Genomic DNA, 17,441 nt, shown 5'->3' on the forward strand with positions numbered 1-17,441 from the left:
TAATGGCGTGAGGAGTGCTGAAAGTAAATATTTTTTTATCATGTTTTCTGACAAGTTTATATGTTTAAAACTTTTGTCTGGAACCTAGCGATGAATAGGTTCTGTGTTGAAAAAGCATGCAATATGATTTTTTTTTTCTGGGTTACAATAATTTTATTTGTAATAATATAACAAAGTTAACGGTATCCCTCAAAAGAATTGCTGACCAAAATGTACTGAGAAGTTTCTATTCTGTTTCTTTGATCTGTTTCATGTAGGAAAGAAGGGAAAGGGAACGAAAGCTGAGCAAAGAAATGTCAGAAAAAGCCACAAAGGAACTAGAAAAAATGCAGTTACAAGAAAAGGCCGAATTAAAGTATAAAGAATGGTTAAAGAAGAAGAGAACTGAAGAAGCAGAAAAGAAGAGGAAGGAGAAGGTATTAATAAACTAATGATTTATTTGGATGGGGTTACCTAATCTGTAACTTATATTAAATATATTGGGTGATTGATTTTATTGGAATTTATTGAATGGCAGTGTTGTACATGAAAAAAACTTTCAAAAGTTGTTATGTTAGTGCATTGAAGACATTAAGGCATGGTCAGCAAAGCAACATGCATATTGAATCATCTTTTTGAATCAGTCTTTGCAAACCTATTGGAATTGTGATATGACAAGGGAGAGAAATGCAAGCCACATGGTGTACCTTTATCACTCAGACCATTGCAGGGAGACCCAGGCAGAAAATAGGTGGCATTCGGGGCATTTTTCTCCCAGCACCACTATTATCATTATACTTGCATATATTTCTAGTTAATGCATTTTTTCTTCATATCTGTACGAATCTGATGCAAGGAGTTCTAATTTTAATCTTCTTTCATATTAATCACCTATGTATTTGTGTAGTGAGCTTCAGAACACCTCTTACTTCTTGTAAGCTTCCTAAAGTACGGACTTTGAGGTCCTCTAGTTCACTAGAACAAAAGCTCTAACAAGGCTGTGCTTGCAGGAATCATCTAGAATTCCCCTGAAATATCACATATTGATAATGATTATGTCTGAAAACTATGAAATATTTGACCAGATGTCTTATCTGTGAAGTTGATTGGTTGTATTTTAATTTAATATTACAGTATAATTTTTCAGTAGAATACGTAATATAGGAGTACTACCCTACTCCTATATTGTCGGTTACTATTGTAGGTGAGTGTGGGGGAGGATTGTGGTGAGAAGAATTTATATTCCCCCTGTAATTACAGCAGTTCTTAAAGTACAGAACACATTTGTAAATATTTCACAAGTACATATCATTAGTTTATTTGGATTAATTTTAGCACAAGGACCTTAAAACCCAAGAAAATGAAAGTCCTCAGACAGATTTAAACCACATGCATTCTTTCAGTCATGTCTCCATTACATAGGTTCTTAAAAGCCATGTTCACAATATCACTTAAACTTAGTTGAAATCCATATTCCATGCCTAAACATACTGGTTTTACTCCTTCTTCTGATGGATGGTTCCCCCCACCTGCTCCAGGCTTGGAAGTGACCCAGTTGTGGCTGATACAGGGCTGGACCAATGTGGGTAAATGAGAAGAGTGGATGGCTGTCCCACATGCAACAGCCTCTTCAGGCTAACTGCAGCACAGTAGCCCTCAGTCATCTGCCCTTTACATTCAGAATATCTTCTGCATGTAGTCTTCCAAAAGGTTTCAGAGAACTTTTTCTCAGACAAACACTGGATTAACATGGAGGGTCATGTTTGGTTTTTTTTTTTTTTCTTCCCCAGACTTAAAGGAAAAAAAAAATTAAACTTTTCACTTGTCAGCATAATGTATTTGTATTTGAAAACATACTTGGAAATATATTCAGTAGTCTGGGAACTTGCAAAAATTTATTTACCATTTTGTGCATATTGTACAGGGCTTTGTCTATCAGTATCTTAGATTTATTTTTCTTATTTTTAGGAAAAAGAAAAAGAAAGGGAAGCAGAGCTACAGGAGAAGAAAACAAGATCAGAGAAGATCTTTAAGGAATGGCTACATAATGCTAGAAATAAACCGCGCCCTGTTTTAAATGGTTATGGCTTCCCACGTGGGAAGTCTACAGGTTTGTACTTCCACTACACATATGTAGTGACTTAGGTTTGTGGTTCCTTCCCTCTAATCTTTTAATGTAAAATGAAGCTTGTTAAAGATTTTAATCCAGTAGCTAATTTTGGCACATGGGAATTAATATCTCATATGGTATAAGTCAGAGAAGCTTTTACTCTGAGACTCTGTGCATTTTTCATAGCCATTCATGATATTTGTGAGGAAAACGATATTATTTGAGGGAATAATGTGGCATACCAAATTATAACTGATTTTGATCTCATTTTCCTTATCAGGCATAGGAATCACTAGAGTCAATTACTGGTTCCTGTGAAGCAGATCAATTATGTTGCAGTCACTTGTTTAAGTGATTTTTAAAAAATATTTCTCTACTCAGTTGTGTTCATGCAATAGAATATATTACAGACCTTGTTTTACCCAACCACATGATGTATGCACTGAAATTTCACTACAAACAGATGACTGGTAGGGCAACATGTTCCTTCTGCTGCATTTTAGGTTTTCCAATACTGCTTTATGGGACCTGCGTTATTCATTGCAAATTATTAATGTATATGTGGATATTTAGTGTATTTTTCTCATCAATAAAATGAGTAACAGTTAAGAAAAGATGAAAAAAATGTGAGCTTTGCCTGTGCGGTGACAGAAAGTTTTATTTAGAAATGCTTTGAAATAATGCGAAGTAGCCAATTTGTAGACATTTACTGCTGTTAAATACACAAAGGACTGAGCATTCTGAATGTTACACAGCATTCGACCTGCTTATTTTTTTAAATAGAGATGAAGAGTACGCCAGTTATTTGTTAAAAAAAAAAAAAAAAGTGGAAGACTTATTACTTAGTCATTTAAACTATGTGATGTTCTTATGCCATCTATGCCTCTGGTGACACTGTTGTGTCTTTGTTCGTCCAGGTGATTATTATAACTGCTTACATTGTAAAGCTTGTAGTATAAATACTCCTTTTTAGTTATGTGTATTTTCTAAACATTTTAGGGTGTGCTGATGGAAGTTTGTATCCAGCTCCAGCGTACTGTAACCCCATTCCTTGGAAACCTGTACATGTTCCTCCTCCAAAGGAAGACAATGTTCTTAGCATGAAGAAGAGTAAGAGACCTGTATCTTGCCGGTCACATGCGTCTTTGGTAATTTATAAGCCCAAGAACAACCCTTGTATTGGATCCTTGTGCAGAAAGCAGTTATAGTACTGAAAACAAAACTATTCCTATGATCTTGAGTGAACTGGGCCATAAATATGAAGTTATATGTAGTTATATGTCCAAAACAGGCTGCTTTCTGCTTTTTTTTTTTTTTTTAATTTTTGTGAACAGGTGTTGTATTTACAGCTGACCAATCAGTTTTTTATATATGGTTTTTTATATGTTGCATTTTAGTAACAAAAAAAAAAAAAAAGTAATATTTAGCCAATTCTAATGACACTGTACCTCAATACCAATAAAATTCACAGGATTGTTTTTTCCTTTCCTCTTCTGTTGCTGAGGGATTTCTTCTGTGTATGTGATTTATTCGTTTGGGCAACAGTATTACTGGGTTATTTTGAAGATGCTAATTATAACAGACTTTAACACAATTCTTGGCTTAATGCGGAAGGAATTCAAGGCCTGCATGCATTTGCAGAGCTATGATGTCATTGGGATTGCAGAGAAGTGGTGGGATAGTTTACCTAGCTGGAGTGAGTGCTGCAGTGGATGGATGCAGGCTCTTTAGGAAGCATGGGCTGGCATGGCGAGAAGGAGGAGAGAGAGCGGGAGGAACTCATTAAGTTTTGCCTGAGGACGGATGATTAGCCAGCTGAGACCTAATGAGTTAAGATTAAAAAGGGAAACTAAGGTGGGCAATGCAGTGGGCATCTGCTACAGACCAGTTGATCACAAGAAGTGGGTGACATTCTTCAGGCATTTGGAAGAAGCCTTATGCTTGCAGTCCCTGGTCTCACAGGGAGACTTGAATCATCCTGAAATGTGATGGAGGAGCAACACAGCAGGGTGCAAGCAGTCAAGGGAGCTTCTGGAGGGCATCGGTAATTTCATTAATTTCCTGACATAGCTGGTAGAGGAGCTTACAAGGGGAGGCTCTTTGCTGGACCTGATATGTACAAACAAGGGACAACTGGTCAGGGATGTGAAGGCTGGGGGCAGCTTTGCCTGAAGTGACCGTGGAAGGGTGGAGTTCAGGATCCTGAGAGATGGGAACAAATAGCAGGATCACAACCTTGAACTTCAGGAGAGCAGGTTTTGTTGTGTTCAGGAACTTGCTCCGAAAAATCCCATGGAATATGGTCATGGAGAGAAGAGGGGCCCAGGACAGTGAGTGATTTTCAGGGATTGCTTCCTCCAAGCTCAAGGATGGTCCAACCCAGTGAACAGAAAGTCGAGCAGAAGCGGCGGAAAGCCTGCATATATGAACAAGGAATCCCTGATAAAATTAAATACAGAAAGGAAGCATGCAGGAAGGGACAGCAGGAACAGGGGACCCTGGTGGAATATAGAAACGCTGACCAGATGTGCAGTTTAGGGAATATCAGGAGAAACTGGACATACACAAGCCTATGGGATCTGATAGGATGTACCTGCAAATGCTGAGGGAGGTGGCAAATATCACTGTAAGGGCACTCTCAATTGTTTTTGAGAGGTCCTGGTGATCAGGGAAGATTCCTGAGGACTAGAAGAAATTACAATAGTTAATAGAGTATTTGATTTGTGTTTGCCAGTAATTTATGATGTGAATTAGTGTGAGGTCTCATAAGTAGACTTTCTCAATATACTTCACATTCACCTATTGTTAAAGCAGTGCAAAGGACATAATGCAACTAAGTTGAATTTTTCATTTTGCACTGTGAAGTCATGAACATAAAACTATTAATCAGAATGAAAAGAAAGAAAAAATGCTTTAAAGAGCAATGTATGAATCTTTTTTAAGTCAATTCTATCATTTTAATTTAGTAGTTGCTAAAAGTAACTAAAACTGGGACCACTGTGTACTACAGTTTTAAATACAAGTGGAAACCCATTTTAATACTTGAAGGTGCATCATTTAAGCTGACAAAATCAACAAAAGCTACTACGAGTATATGAGTGTATTCATCAGTTTATCACGTAGGGTGGGAGCACAAGCTGATCTGATACGTTTCATTTCTTCTATCACTAAGATATTTAGGCTTCACAGTGTCTGTGATGGGTCTTTTCTTGGTACTTCTGTAACTGTGTATGTAAATCAAGTGCCAAACGTTTATGAATATGTAATATATAATATGGATTATCATATTAGTTAGTGAATAACTGTTAAGAGTACTTGTCTTTCTACAGTCTAATATTTGTCATAGGTTATACAGAGTAAAAACTGTTAATTTTTAATGATGAATTTATTTAACAGTTTATTTTCCTATTTATTCCAATACGTAGATAGACCAAAGACACCTAATGCAGCTCTCATGAAAGACAATAAAAGCTCCTAGCAGGGCCACTGCCGTGACTTACTAAAATGTTCACTTAATGCTGTTTATAGGTTATTCCTGTATTCTACAGTATGTAAAGCTTTTGGCTCACTGCAGGTTTGGTTTTTTTTTGTTTAAAGGCAGAAAATAATTTTAATGGCTCATGCACTATTCTCTTCTGTGTGTTTATTTGATATTAATTTCAGTACACACATTTAGGAGAAGTCTGGACTTCATAAAATATGCAGAGCATCAAACTGTGTTTCTGTTAAGTAGGAGGAAGTGGGCTTCATGGAAGATGTTTGCACATTAGCTTCAGTATGTAGAACTCTGCGCTCGGCTTTTTCTATAAGGCCCTGCAGGATTGATTGGTATGAAACTAGTGGATTAATGGATTAGTTGTTAATCTCTCCAGATGACCTTGTTGTGTAGAGATGTCTTATGAGAGAAGTTTGACAATTGTGTAAACTATGAGAAGCTCATTTGTATTTAGATGGAGGAACAGCATTTTACTGTAATGTAAATGATTAATTTTGGATTAGTTCACAGAGGTTTCTTGGGATTCTGGTTAGTTAAGAGCTGTATACTATCATGTTAGTTTTTTTCCCTAGCAGTTTTTCTGAAATAGCATGTGGCCACCAGTAAGGTGTGTTGATGTAATTACCTGAGTGTATATTTATGACTTGGTATTTGTTTTAGCATTTATTTCCTTGTAGTGACATTAAATGGCCCATTGTATGATGGTAGGCACTGATAGCATTTATATTAATAGAGTATGAAAGAACCTATGGCTCGATTCTGCTGTAGCACATCATTGACAAGATTTCTGTTGGCTTGAACTGTGACAAATGGCAAGTTATCAGGGGTTCTTATGCTAACCCAAATAGAGTTGTCCTTCAGGATTACATGTCTGCACCCAGGGTGAAGGGCTAAATAAATCTTAAATGTGTATTTGATTCAGGAATAGGAATAGAGCAGTAAATGTTGAAGTCTAGTAGTTTTCTTCCAGGTGCCTCAGCCGGAATAATTGAACTGAGTACTTACTAGAATTCTGGATTAGAGATTTTAGAAAATACTAATAAATATCTAAAGCAATTATTCTTTTGATCTACCAACCAAAGATAGCATTTATTTTCCTCTGCCAACTTTTCTGTGGAACGGTTTATCCTGTCTTCAGAATCAGAACAATGTTTCATTCAGAGACAGCCAGCTTTAAGTGCACTTACAGCCCCTAAAATAGCAACTTTAACATGAGGCCCTTGCTGTAGCTTATCTGTAGCTTTGTAAATGCAGTTCTGTCCTAACTAAATTACAAATAAGGTTAAGGCAAGATGCCTTATGAGTATACATATTGGCTCTGGTTCAGTCAACATAATGGTTTTGCTAAGCAAAAAAGAGAATTATTGTTTGGATTTTTTCCAACAGGATATCAACCACACAATAAAATGGTCTGGCCTTGTAGCAGAACTTAAAATTGTATGCTGCAGAAAGCTATAATTTCATGATGTTGCAGCAAATAATTAATTTACACCATTCTTTCTCAGATGTTAGAAAGATAAAATCTTAAGACTTTGTTGTTGCTCAAACAGCCTTCTGTACTCTCTTATGAAGTTCTCTCCTGGATTTCTCTGCTCATGAAATTTCACAGCAGATGAAGTTGCAGAATCTCATATTACCCACTAGAAACAATCTGATGATCTTGCATCTTGATGTCTGTGCTGCTAAAATAATATGACACTCAGCCTCAGCTTATTTTAATCCCCTTGTTTTTGCAGAATTTCTGGTTGTAAGAATTCATAAAGTACTTCAAAATCCTGGCTACTGCATCCTTCTAGGATTCACAACCTTTCCTCCTCTCCATCTGTCAGTTGTAAATAGACTGCCACATTCAACCTCACTAAGAAGGATTACATCTCCTATGAGCTTGTATTGTTTTTGAAAATTGCTGTGTAGGTGCTCCATAAAGTCACACAACTTTCCAGTAATTGACAGTGGATCTTCACGCAGATGTTTCAGTGTTGAAAGTCTACAAGCAGTAAAGTGGATCAAAAGAAGTCACAGAAGAGCATACGATGAGTAAGAGGTCACTATTATTGCAGGCAGCCTTGCATTCTTAGGAAGTAGTGGGGTTAATGTAGCATAATGCAATTTCAATGGAAGTTTTGTTACTGGTTCTATTGTGGAGCCAAGGCTTCACCTGAACCCAATAATTGCATCAGATAGCAATAACGTCCTTGCCAGTGTAATGTTTAATTGTAAAATTAATTTATTAATTTATCATTTGAAAACCAGATTGAAGAGCAGTCAATAGTCCTAATGTAATTTTCACTGGGAGATTCTTGTGAGTAAATGTGGAAGATTTCACACTTTATTGCTGTGGTCAAAAGGTGAGTGTTCTGGACTGCTGTCCTCTGGGCAACATCATGAGCTGTGTTTAAACTCAGTAATGAATAGGAAATCTGAGCGCCTTGATCTAGTAAAGCATATAAACACTTGATTAACTTGAAATATGTTATGGAGATCATTGATAAAACAGGGCTAAAGCAGTTATGCTTTCCTGGATTTGAGGCCTAGGACCTAAAGCCTATTAGCGTAGCCTCTATTTCATATAAAATGTTTTGTCCATGTTTTCACATGTGTAACTCATTTTATAATGACTTATTAGACAGTTCTCTAAAACTGTACTTAAATGAGAGTAAATTTTTGCAAAATGTGAAGACTTACTTAATATATGGACTTAAATGTTTGCTTGGTCTAACTTAGTGACTTAAGCAGGGACTGCAAATATTTAATTCACAGGAAAGTTTGAATTTACAGAAAATTGTTAGAGTGGGTGATTTGAAAAGTGAGATATTTGAAGCTTTTAATACCAAAATCTATTGAACTTAGCTGTGGCTGGATGCAAGGGTGGATTCAATTATGTTAATGATATTGTTACAAAGGACTCAGACTTTGATTTCTTTTACTGAAGTCACAACTGAAGTTATTTCAGTATTAGCACTAAACAATGAGAAGTGGTTAATCCAGCTAGACAAATACCATAATAGGGGCTTTTGCGTATAGGTTCTGTGGAAGATGGGTGTCCGACTTTCACAGGTATTTCATTAAAAAAAGGCAAGGTTGCGTGTTTTGGGGTTAAGGCAACAAGTTAACAAGTAATCTAGCAATGCCAAAATATTAATAGATGCTAGAACGTTTTCTCCGTAACCTGAGTCTGACTAAAACCAAAAAAACTCCTACAAGTTTTATTATACAGTATCACCATATATGGTTGTACAGGGATGAAACCCATAATGTATAGGCTGTTTTTGTTAAGGTGATGATCAGGGTAAGAAAAAAGCTCTTCAATTTCCCCATTACATTGGCACGTGTGCATCCATCTTTAAATAACAGTTACTGAAAGCTATGTAGAATATTTATCAGTACCCAGAAGGAAAGTGAGATGACTGTGGTATGCCTGAGTTCAAAGAGCCCTTCAGAGATACCAATATAAATCCACACTTCAGCCTTTGCTAACAAAATTGTGATCAAGTTATAGAGGATGGATCCTAGGAATTCCTGTGTTGTTCTTGCTAAATGAGTGCACTAGTTTAAAGGGCTAACACCAATGGTTTTATTTCCACTGTTGCGGAGTGATTTCTCTCTGTGTTTGTTAGGATGTCTGTTCTAGTTGAGCATAGCTCATAACATGTTGAGTTAAGCAATGACAAATGTATAAAAGGACATGTGAGATTTGCAAAAACAATTTCCATACCAGATGTAACTGCCAGGGATGCCGGAAACAAAGATGAAAGACAGATGGCAGCTGAGGCTACAGCTGTGAATGGGCAGAATATGTTCTATGTTGCATTATTATCTACGTTGCATTATTAGTACCTATGTTGCATTATTTATGTCTCATGACATAGAAATACATGCAATGTTGAAGTGGAACAAGTGAATTATTGTGCTCGTCCAGCACTTTTTTCTATGCCACCCTATGCACAGTTTATCAAAGGTGTATCAGAATTATCCCAAGCCAAGTGTGAATGACAGCATCTTGGAGTCCAGATTCATCAGTAGAATCTGGATAGTGTGATATTTATTAAACTAAGTGCCAAAGTTTCTGCATTGATACACACTTGAACATCAAAACTTTTGGCTAACATTTGTTTATAATGTTCCAGGCTATTGCAGCTGACAAACTGTACAAAGCTTCTTGTTTTCTTGTGTGTACTTCATCCTCAAATGGATTTTCAGAACTTGGTACTGTTTCATACCCAAATTCTTGTACTCCTCAGGAAGGAAAATGTGAGGGTAACTCTGTTTAAGTGTACCCAAGATTCTTGGTGTAGGGGAAGTGGGTAATATGACCCCAATGATTTTAGCGAGGAAAATATTCTCATATTGGTTTAATCTGCTAGTAATAGAAAAAGTTACAGAAACTATAATTTGAAGAAACTCTAGGATCCAGGTGCTGCTGATGTTTTTTTCTCTTTTTCTTTCCTTTTTTCTTTTTTTTTTTTTTTCCTTATTGTTTTTAGGCCAAAGTTGTTAGTGAACTATTTGTAAAGTCAATGCTTAAATGCTGACCATGGAACTATTTTCACTCTTGCATTGGTTAAGCTGAATAGCTTTGAAAATTGGTAAGATTTTATGTAATCTCCTGAATGTAGTGGATATGCTGGTCACGTTTCATGAGATTCCAATACAAACAAAGCTTTGAAAAAAAACTCCCTATTTTTTGTTATTTCAGGTGGTCTGGGTGTGTTGCTCATACATAAAATTGTTAGGGTTCTTCTAAGACGGCTTCAGAGAGATAATATTTCAGGATTAAAATGCTTAAATGGGAGTAAGGCAACTAAGCTTCAACATTACGCCTTTTAAAACTATTGAAAAGTGGCAATGAACCTTCCAACTTACCCTTAAGCCTTTGATACTTTTAAAGCATAACTTTCTTGTAAAGCATTTCAGATGTTTGATATAGTCACTTAAATTATTAATCTACCTCATTCCTACTTCAGTGTTTTGAATGGTGATTTATTATTAATTTGCTATTCTTGCCAGTAAATTTATAGAATTTTACCTCCTTCAGACATTGCTGTTGAAACTGTTGTGGTTTTTATAGAATAATTTACAAGTAACGATTCCAGAGCCACTGGCCTAGATAATAAGATATGTAAATCTCAGTCTCTGATCCATGAATTCATATATATATATATAATGTTAATATATATATATATATATATATTGGTAATATATTGTTATCTGGCCACTAGGTCACTCACCTGAATACCCATGGGAGAAAAGAATGGAAATCACTGGTAAGTGTTGACTATTTGGAAAGTGCAGTGTTTTTTTTACAGAAGTTTTGGGAAAAATCTTTTAATCATCTTATATTTTATTTATAGTAACAAATAAAAATTGTTTTATGTCAAAAGTTTAACAGTGTGTGAACAATGCTTTAGGCTTTTGATCTTGATAAGGACAGTTTTAGGTTGTGTTTGGATGAATTTTGCGTAATATTTTAGGGAAAGGATTGAGGTGGGAAAATGTAGCTCCTCTACTGATGATAAAACACTAATTATTTTTACAGCTGTGTCCCTTAGCATCTAAGTTACAGTTAGGGTTTTGCTGCACACAGCCAGTTGGCAGGATACAAATGCATGGATGGTGAGTCTTATTTGTGCGCTACAGCTTGTTTCCCTGTGTGGTCAACAGAGATGCTAGCTAGGAAGAGAAATAGGATTAATTAGCATTTTTACTTTATTTGTAATATAGGTATTGCAATACTATTTACTTTTAATTTTGCATGTATTCAATCATAAATTATGTTTAAGTCCTATATGAAGAGAGTTTGCCATCTAGACTTGCTAGACCAAATCACTGGTAAACAAAAGACACCTCACAAGTAAGTGATATGATCTACAAGGTATATCCAGGGGTTGGTTTGTTTTCTTCCTTCTAATACAGTGAAGCATTTTTCATTCTGTTTTATCTTGGGACACTTTCAAGAGTAGAAACATGTATGAAACTATATTTTTATTTGCATAAAGATTTCATATGTACTCCTCTTGGAGTCTTAATATATATAATATGTGTGTTTTTGTATATGTGAAAAACATTTGGCTAAGTTGTAGTGTTGCTTCAGTTTCTTAACACAAAAGGGAAGTAAAATGAATAACCATAAGCTTTTGAATCATGATCTCAAAAAATAATTCTTGTCTAGCTGTGTATAGTTTGTAGAATTACACAGTATACTCTTTAATTAACATTGAGACAATATACAGTGGGTAAAGAATGCTGTCTTGTGATGAAATCAAAGAACTTGATTTAAAGCTCCTGACTTAGATAGCTGACTCTGCCTCTGACTCTTTGTTAGATCTAGGACAAGCTAAGTAACTTCTCTTGCCAAAGTTAGAGCATGTCTGAAAGCTACTAGCTTTCATAAATTAGCACTTTTGATTGCCAGGTAGAAAACGCATATATGAAACAGGGTGTAGGAGGCTCGGTTACACTGAATAGGTGAGAGATAAGGGAAACTAAATTATCTGGCTTTTTTGTAGTAGTTAGCATGTACAGTATTACTTTAAGTGCACTGATGATCCATTGCTATAAGAGGCACTGTCTCAAACAGATGCAATTAAATGTTATCTAGAAACCAGATCACTACATGTTTTCCACGACTGTTTTAATTTTGTTTCTGTCTTTGTTGCCACATTGTTGTTCTTGATTATGAGTTAAAGGCGTGCTCTGCCAGGCAACTAAATGCACTTTGGCAATATGAACATTTTAAAAAGCTAAAAAATGTAATAAAAGCTTTCTGATAGAGCACAAACCAAGCTCAAAGAATGTCTGGAACTAACATTGTAAGCCAGAAGTTCTTGCCCTTTCAATAAAAAAAAAAAAAAAAAAAGTGTTGGCAAAAAAGATTATAACCAATTGTAATGTCCAATACCACACAAGTACGTACTATGTACAGAGCAGTTATTACTCAGTAAAAGTTTTCCTCTCTCTTACCAGTTATAAAACATGATAACTTTTCTACACTTTAAATCTACCCTAAATCCCTTTGGTAGTTTTTTAGGGGAAGAAAAAACAAAAACCACAAGGCAAAAAAGAAAGAACTGCTCATTCAATCCCATATGAAACCTTGACTCACTGCAGCCTGAGGCATAGTTCAGAATCCAGTTTTTTGGAAAGACGAGTTCTTCCTGTTGCTGGAGAAGGGAGGGGAGGGATGAAAGTCTCTGTCATGGATTTCAAATGCAACTTAATTTGCAACATCAAGAATTGGTTGCAGTGCTGTGTACTTTCAAGAGTGGTTTTAAGTGCTATTTTTTTTCCTTAGGTGACCAATTTTTGATATGCCTCAAAGTGGGTCAATTTTGAGAAATTGCGCATGAGTTTAAATCAGATATAACTTTCCTAAAATTTATCTCAAATAATTGGAGACAAACAGTAAAAATCACTTGCGTTCAGTTCCATCTCACCTAACTTTAGACACCTACCTTGCAAACTACTACTATCTTCTTTTATATCAATGAATACATATTAGCATGCTCAAGATGCAGCAGTGGCCTTTGAAAAAGGCAATTTAAACTCTAGACGTGGGTGTTCTTTCTGTTGTATATAACTGCTGTCTTGGAGGGTATGTACTGTGCCGGTCTCTGCTGCTTGTTCAGATTTATCCGGTCTGTGCTATTTCAGTTCACAGCTTTTGTAGAATTGGCTGTGTCTTGAGATAAATTGTGTCTATTATTATTGTCACTGTCACAATTTTATTTGGAGTCTTGTATTTGCTATTTTTTCATTAAAATCCTGGATTGAATGATAATCTCCCTTTCATTAAAAAAACCCAACAACTCAAAATACTATGAAAACAGAGAAAGCTTAGTGCTTTGATCTGTAAGCTAATGCCCCATTACTGAGAATCAACTCGTGCTTTTTGGTGAGCAACATTCATGGTCAATCCAAACTAAATTTCTATTTGTTTGGATTCCAGTTCCTTTCAGACATAAATTGCACATGTCTTAGATTTTAGCTGTTACTGTGTTTCATAATTTTTACTGTCAGATGGAGAAAACCAAGAAGCAGGTCTTAGAAGTGTAAAGACATAATTTGCTTATATGGTTGTGTAGGTTTCTTGTAGGACAGAAGAGTTGCTAGCAGGCTGTATATCCTCACTCCATATGGAGCTTCCATCATCACTTTGAGCAGGACCCAAATGTATCACAAATAAATGAACAGTATGGGTTGTGCATCTGGTGCCTAACAGCATTATATGTTGCAAGAAAAGCAACATAACAAAGAAAAGCAAGAATTAATACTCCTATTTCCTCTATAAAATTGAACACCCTACAAATTGTCTGGCAGATGAGTCTGGAAGATGATTTTTGTGAAGAAACCTGTATGAGACTTCCAAAGCTTGTGCAGTTGTGATGATGATAAGGTTGTTAGCTGATGATATGCATAAATTATTAGCATACAGTTTGATAATGATATTGCAATATTGAAAATTGTGATATGTGAAAAAATGGGGTTTTATCAAACCTAATTAACCTCCTTTGAAAAAACCTTATTTGGCAGCAGCAGTAAAATATCCAGTATATAACCCATAATTTTGTGTTCACTGTCACTAAGACTGTTACTCACCAATCCTTCTAGATTACCTAACTATCCATTTCCTAGTGTTTTCCAGCAGGTGTGCAAACACCTTTAAAAATCCAGACATGCTAAAACTACTGAAATGATTGGGAATTTCTGAAAGACCCTGGTTTAGGAGCCTCTGTCCAGATTGTGATGCAAGAGATTTGTTAAAAGTAATTTGGTATGTAACCATAACTAATGATCGAACCCTAATCTATGTGAAGAAGAAACTCTCATAGACATCTCAAGTCAGTCTGAACTCAAGATTTATAGGATTCCCTTTTCTTGCAATCCAAAATTTTCTCACATCACTAAAAGCCAAGTTCACATACCAAGAAATCTGAAAATACCAGGTCAAATGTAAGCAATTAAACCTAAGCAATTAAAACCTAAGCAGTTTAGTAGGTCAGGGATGTCTGACCCAGCAAGAAGGTTGACCTATGGGAAATACAAAGTCTGACTTCATCTTAGCAGACCACTGTATAAAATGTAAGGGTGGAGACTGAGGGGACTGTTTTCAAGGGGTTTTGGCAAACAGAAATTCCCTCTAAGCTTTTCCTGCTCTACTAACGTAGTCTTAAGCGTAACAGGGATTTGTAATAGTGTGGTTGGAAAATACTTTTTTTTTGTTCCCCTCAAGTTCTTGAAGGGAAAAAACAAAAAAAAAATCCTGTCCTATGCTTCTTTTTTAAAGAATATTTGTTCTTAATGGAAGATACATAGGGAAATGACAATATATATAGTGTATATCCAATACATGCTATTTATTATGTATAAAAGTGAATATGAATTTGCTTAGATTAAAGCAAAAAAAAATAGTAGACAGTGATGTAAATGAGAGAATCAGACCTAATTTATTTTTTCAAGGAATCTGACCATTTCTTATCATTAGAAACCCTTGCAATTTATAGTGAACCTGTCACAATACGTTGATTTTATCTTATTTTTTTAAACCTCTACTTTTGGTTATGATTATTTGATAAATTGAACTTCCATTTGAAAGAATACATTTCTGTTTCTCAAATGTCAAATCTCAAAATCACATGTGTCGGTGTTATATCTTTCCTACGTATTCTTCCACACATGTTTTCCTGGCAGAATGGCAGGGGTTCTGCTCTCTGAACTAATTTGCTTGCTCTTTATTTTATGAGCCCCAAGAAGCAGTTCTGATGTATTTGAAGCCAATGATGGTAGATTGCTTGAACTGTATTTTCCAGGCCCATAGGGAAAATAATTAACTTGATCTTTTTATTGATTCAAGAATTAAGTCATTCCAGGTTTTTGTCATACTTCTTTCTGTCAATACAGTTGTGGAAAACTTGTGTTTACTTTAAAAAGATAGAAGTGTTCAGGCATCCTGTGCCATGTGATTCATCACTGTTTCTGAATTTTAATTTAAATAAATGTGGTTTATGATGATAATTATGCCAGCTGTCTGTTTAATGAGTAGGGCTTTATGGCAGACCTGCACTATCAGCAAAACTAGTAAACATTATTTCTCCAAGTTGTTACTGTACCAGCTCTTTACTAAAGCAAGAACTTAATAAAAGACCAGAGCATTGCAATGCTGAAAGCCCTCAAGATAAGAAAAATTACTGAATAAAACTTTAAACAAAACCCAGAGACACAGATTTGCCTCAGCCATTTAAGGGGAAAGGAGAAATAGCAGTTGCAAAAGCACCAGCTGAGGTATGCCGTTCCTAGTGGAACTTGAGTTTTTTCTTTCATGACTGGGAGTGGAATGCAGTATGTGAACACAGTTGGGTGTCAGAGATCCCACACAGGTGGGTTTTGATGGAGCATCTTTCTTTTCCTGGGAACTTTAATAATTGTAAATGTACAGTGAAAAAACACTGTATGGTAATGATACTCCTCTAGCAATGATCCCATAGACTTCTTATATCGAATAACTAAACCCAAAACTGTTTAGTTTACATAATGTAATGTAATTTTACTTGCAGTATTTTTTTCACTCACTAGATGTCTTGGTGCTCTGTAATATTCTGGACATGGTATGATTCTTGGTAAACTGAGTCTTGAAAAAGTACCTGAGACATAACTGGATTCTTGAGTTTTTTTTTAACAGTACTTGTCAGCACAAGTCCCACCCATTTGGGAACCTTCTCTGGATTTTAGTATGTAGAATGTACATTCCTCACTGCCTGCTGTGTGATGAGGATGTGTTTACACAATTGTAACACATAACACTAATTTTGCTTTTTAAAAGAAATGGGTACTTTTTGAATCTGAAAACAGTTCTGTGAAACCAAACAATCCTCATATCAAGGAAAGGTTTGCAATGTTTGTCCAGTTCTTAACCCAGTGGAAAATTAATATTACTGTTCCCATTAGCTTTAGTATTTTATAGGATGTAATCATTCAACTTGATTTAAATAATAAAAAGATTGCAAAGCAAATAATTCAAAGGAAATATCAGTTAATTGATGTATTAGGCAAATGGCAAGGAGTCTGACTCTGAAGACATTTTCAATCTATTCTGTTTAGAGGGAAATGCTGATAGAAATGAGTGGGGTTGCTCTTTCATCCAGTTGAACTCTAGGTCCTAATGGATTTCTAGGTCCTCTTGTCATTGTTGGAAGCTCATTTTCCTCAACTGCTTTGAAAAGAACTGTTTCATCTTCAGGATGCAGCACATTGCGTGCCTTCCAGGCCTTCTGTCATGGAATTGACTTCTTAACCCCGTAATCATATTTTCTTTATCTCTTTTTCCTCCTCCAGATAAATCCTGAGAGCACAGGCAGGTTACAGGAAGGTAAGGCAATATGAGGACTTACTTCTCGTCTTTGTATCACCAGACCAGTATAAGGGAGGGGTGTAGCAATTAATATACAGTCAGTCATGATATATGAACTAATTTGGCATGGTCTTAACTACATATATAACTAATACAGTTATGAGTTTCCTTTTCATTTATTCAGGAAGGCATTATGCTTCTCGGAGGCATTACATCTGAAGTTTTGTGTTGGTAAATGTGTTTTCAACAAAACTTTTTGAAACTTCTTCAGACTGAGGCAACTCTTCCAGCATTGCCTGAAGTTCCTTTCATTGCTTGCATATATCTCAATCTGTGTGTTTTAATCTAACAAAAACAGACAAAGAGTTGATATTTATTTAGATTGACAGATGCTTGATTTTCACAAAATATTTGATAAAATGTTATGGAAAGAGTAAACTGTTATGGAAAGCAAGAATTTGACCTTACGTTCTTTATAATGCTGAATATTTATGACTGGCTAAAGTATTTAC

General features: G+C 35.6%; 1 protein-coding gene across 3 annotated transcripts in view; it reads left to right on the top strand.

The window, feature by feature from the left end:
* CCDC34 (coiled-coil domain containing 34) overlaps window positions 1-16,948 on the top strand; it is a 39,074-nt gene extending 22,126 nt beyond the window's left edge. For 2 of the 3 annotated variants that reach the window (XM_033007029.2, XM_033007027.2), the window contains exons 4-6: window positions 258-416; window positions 1,948-2,089; window positions 3,089-3,576. In XM_033007029.2, the coding sequence (XP_032862920.1) occupies window positions 258-416; window positions 1,948-2,089; window positions 3,089-3,297 (510 nt within the window). In that variant the 3' untranslated portion in view covers window positions 3,298-3,576. Of the gene's footprint in view, window positions 1-257; window positions 417-1,947; window positions 2,090-3,088; window positions 3,577-10,804; window positions 10,850-16,913 lie in introns of those variants that run through there. The other variant, XM_033007028.2, reaches the window with a different exon arrangement.
* Window positions 16,949-17,441: the final 493 nt, after the last annotated feature.

Source organism: Tyto alba, unplaced genomic scaffold, assembly GCF_018691265.1.
Source record: "Tyto alba isolate M040663 unplaced genomic scaffold, T.alba_DEE_v4.0 Super-Scaffold_8, whole genome shotgun sequence".
NCBI classification, from domain to species: Eukaryota; Metazoa; Chordata; class Aves; order Strigiformes; family Tytonidae; genus Tyto; species Tyto alba.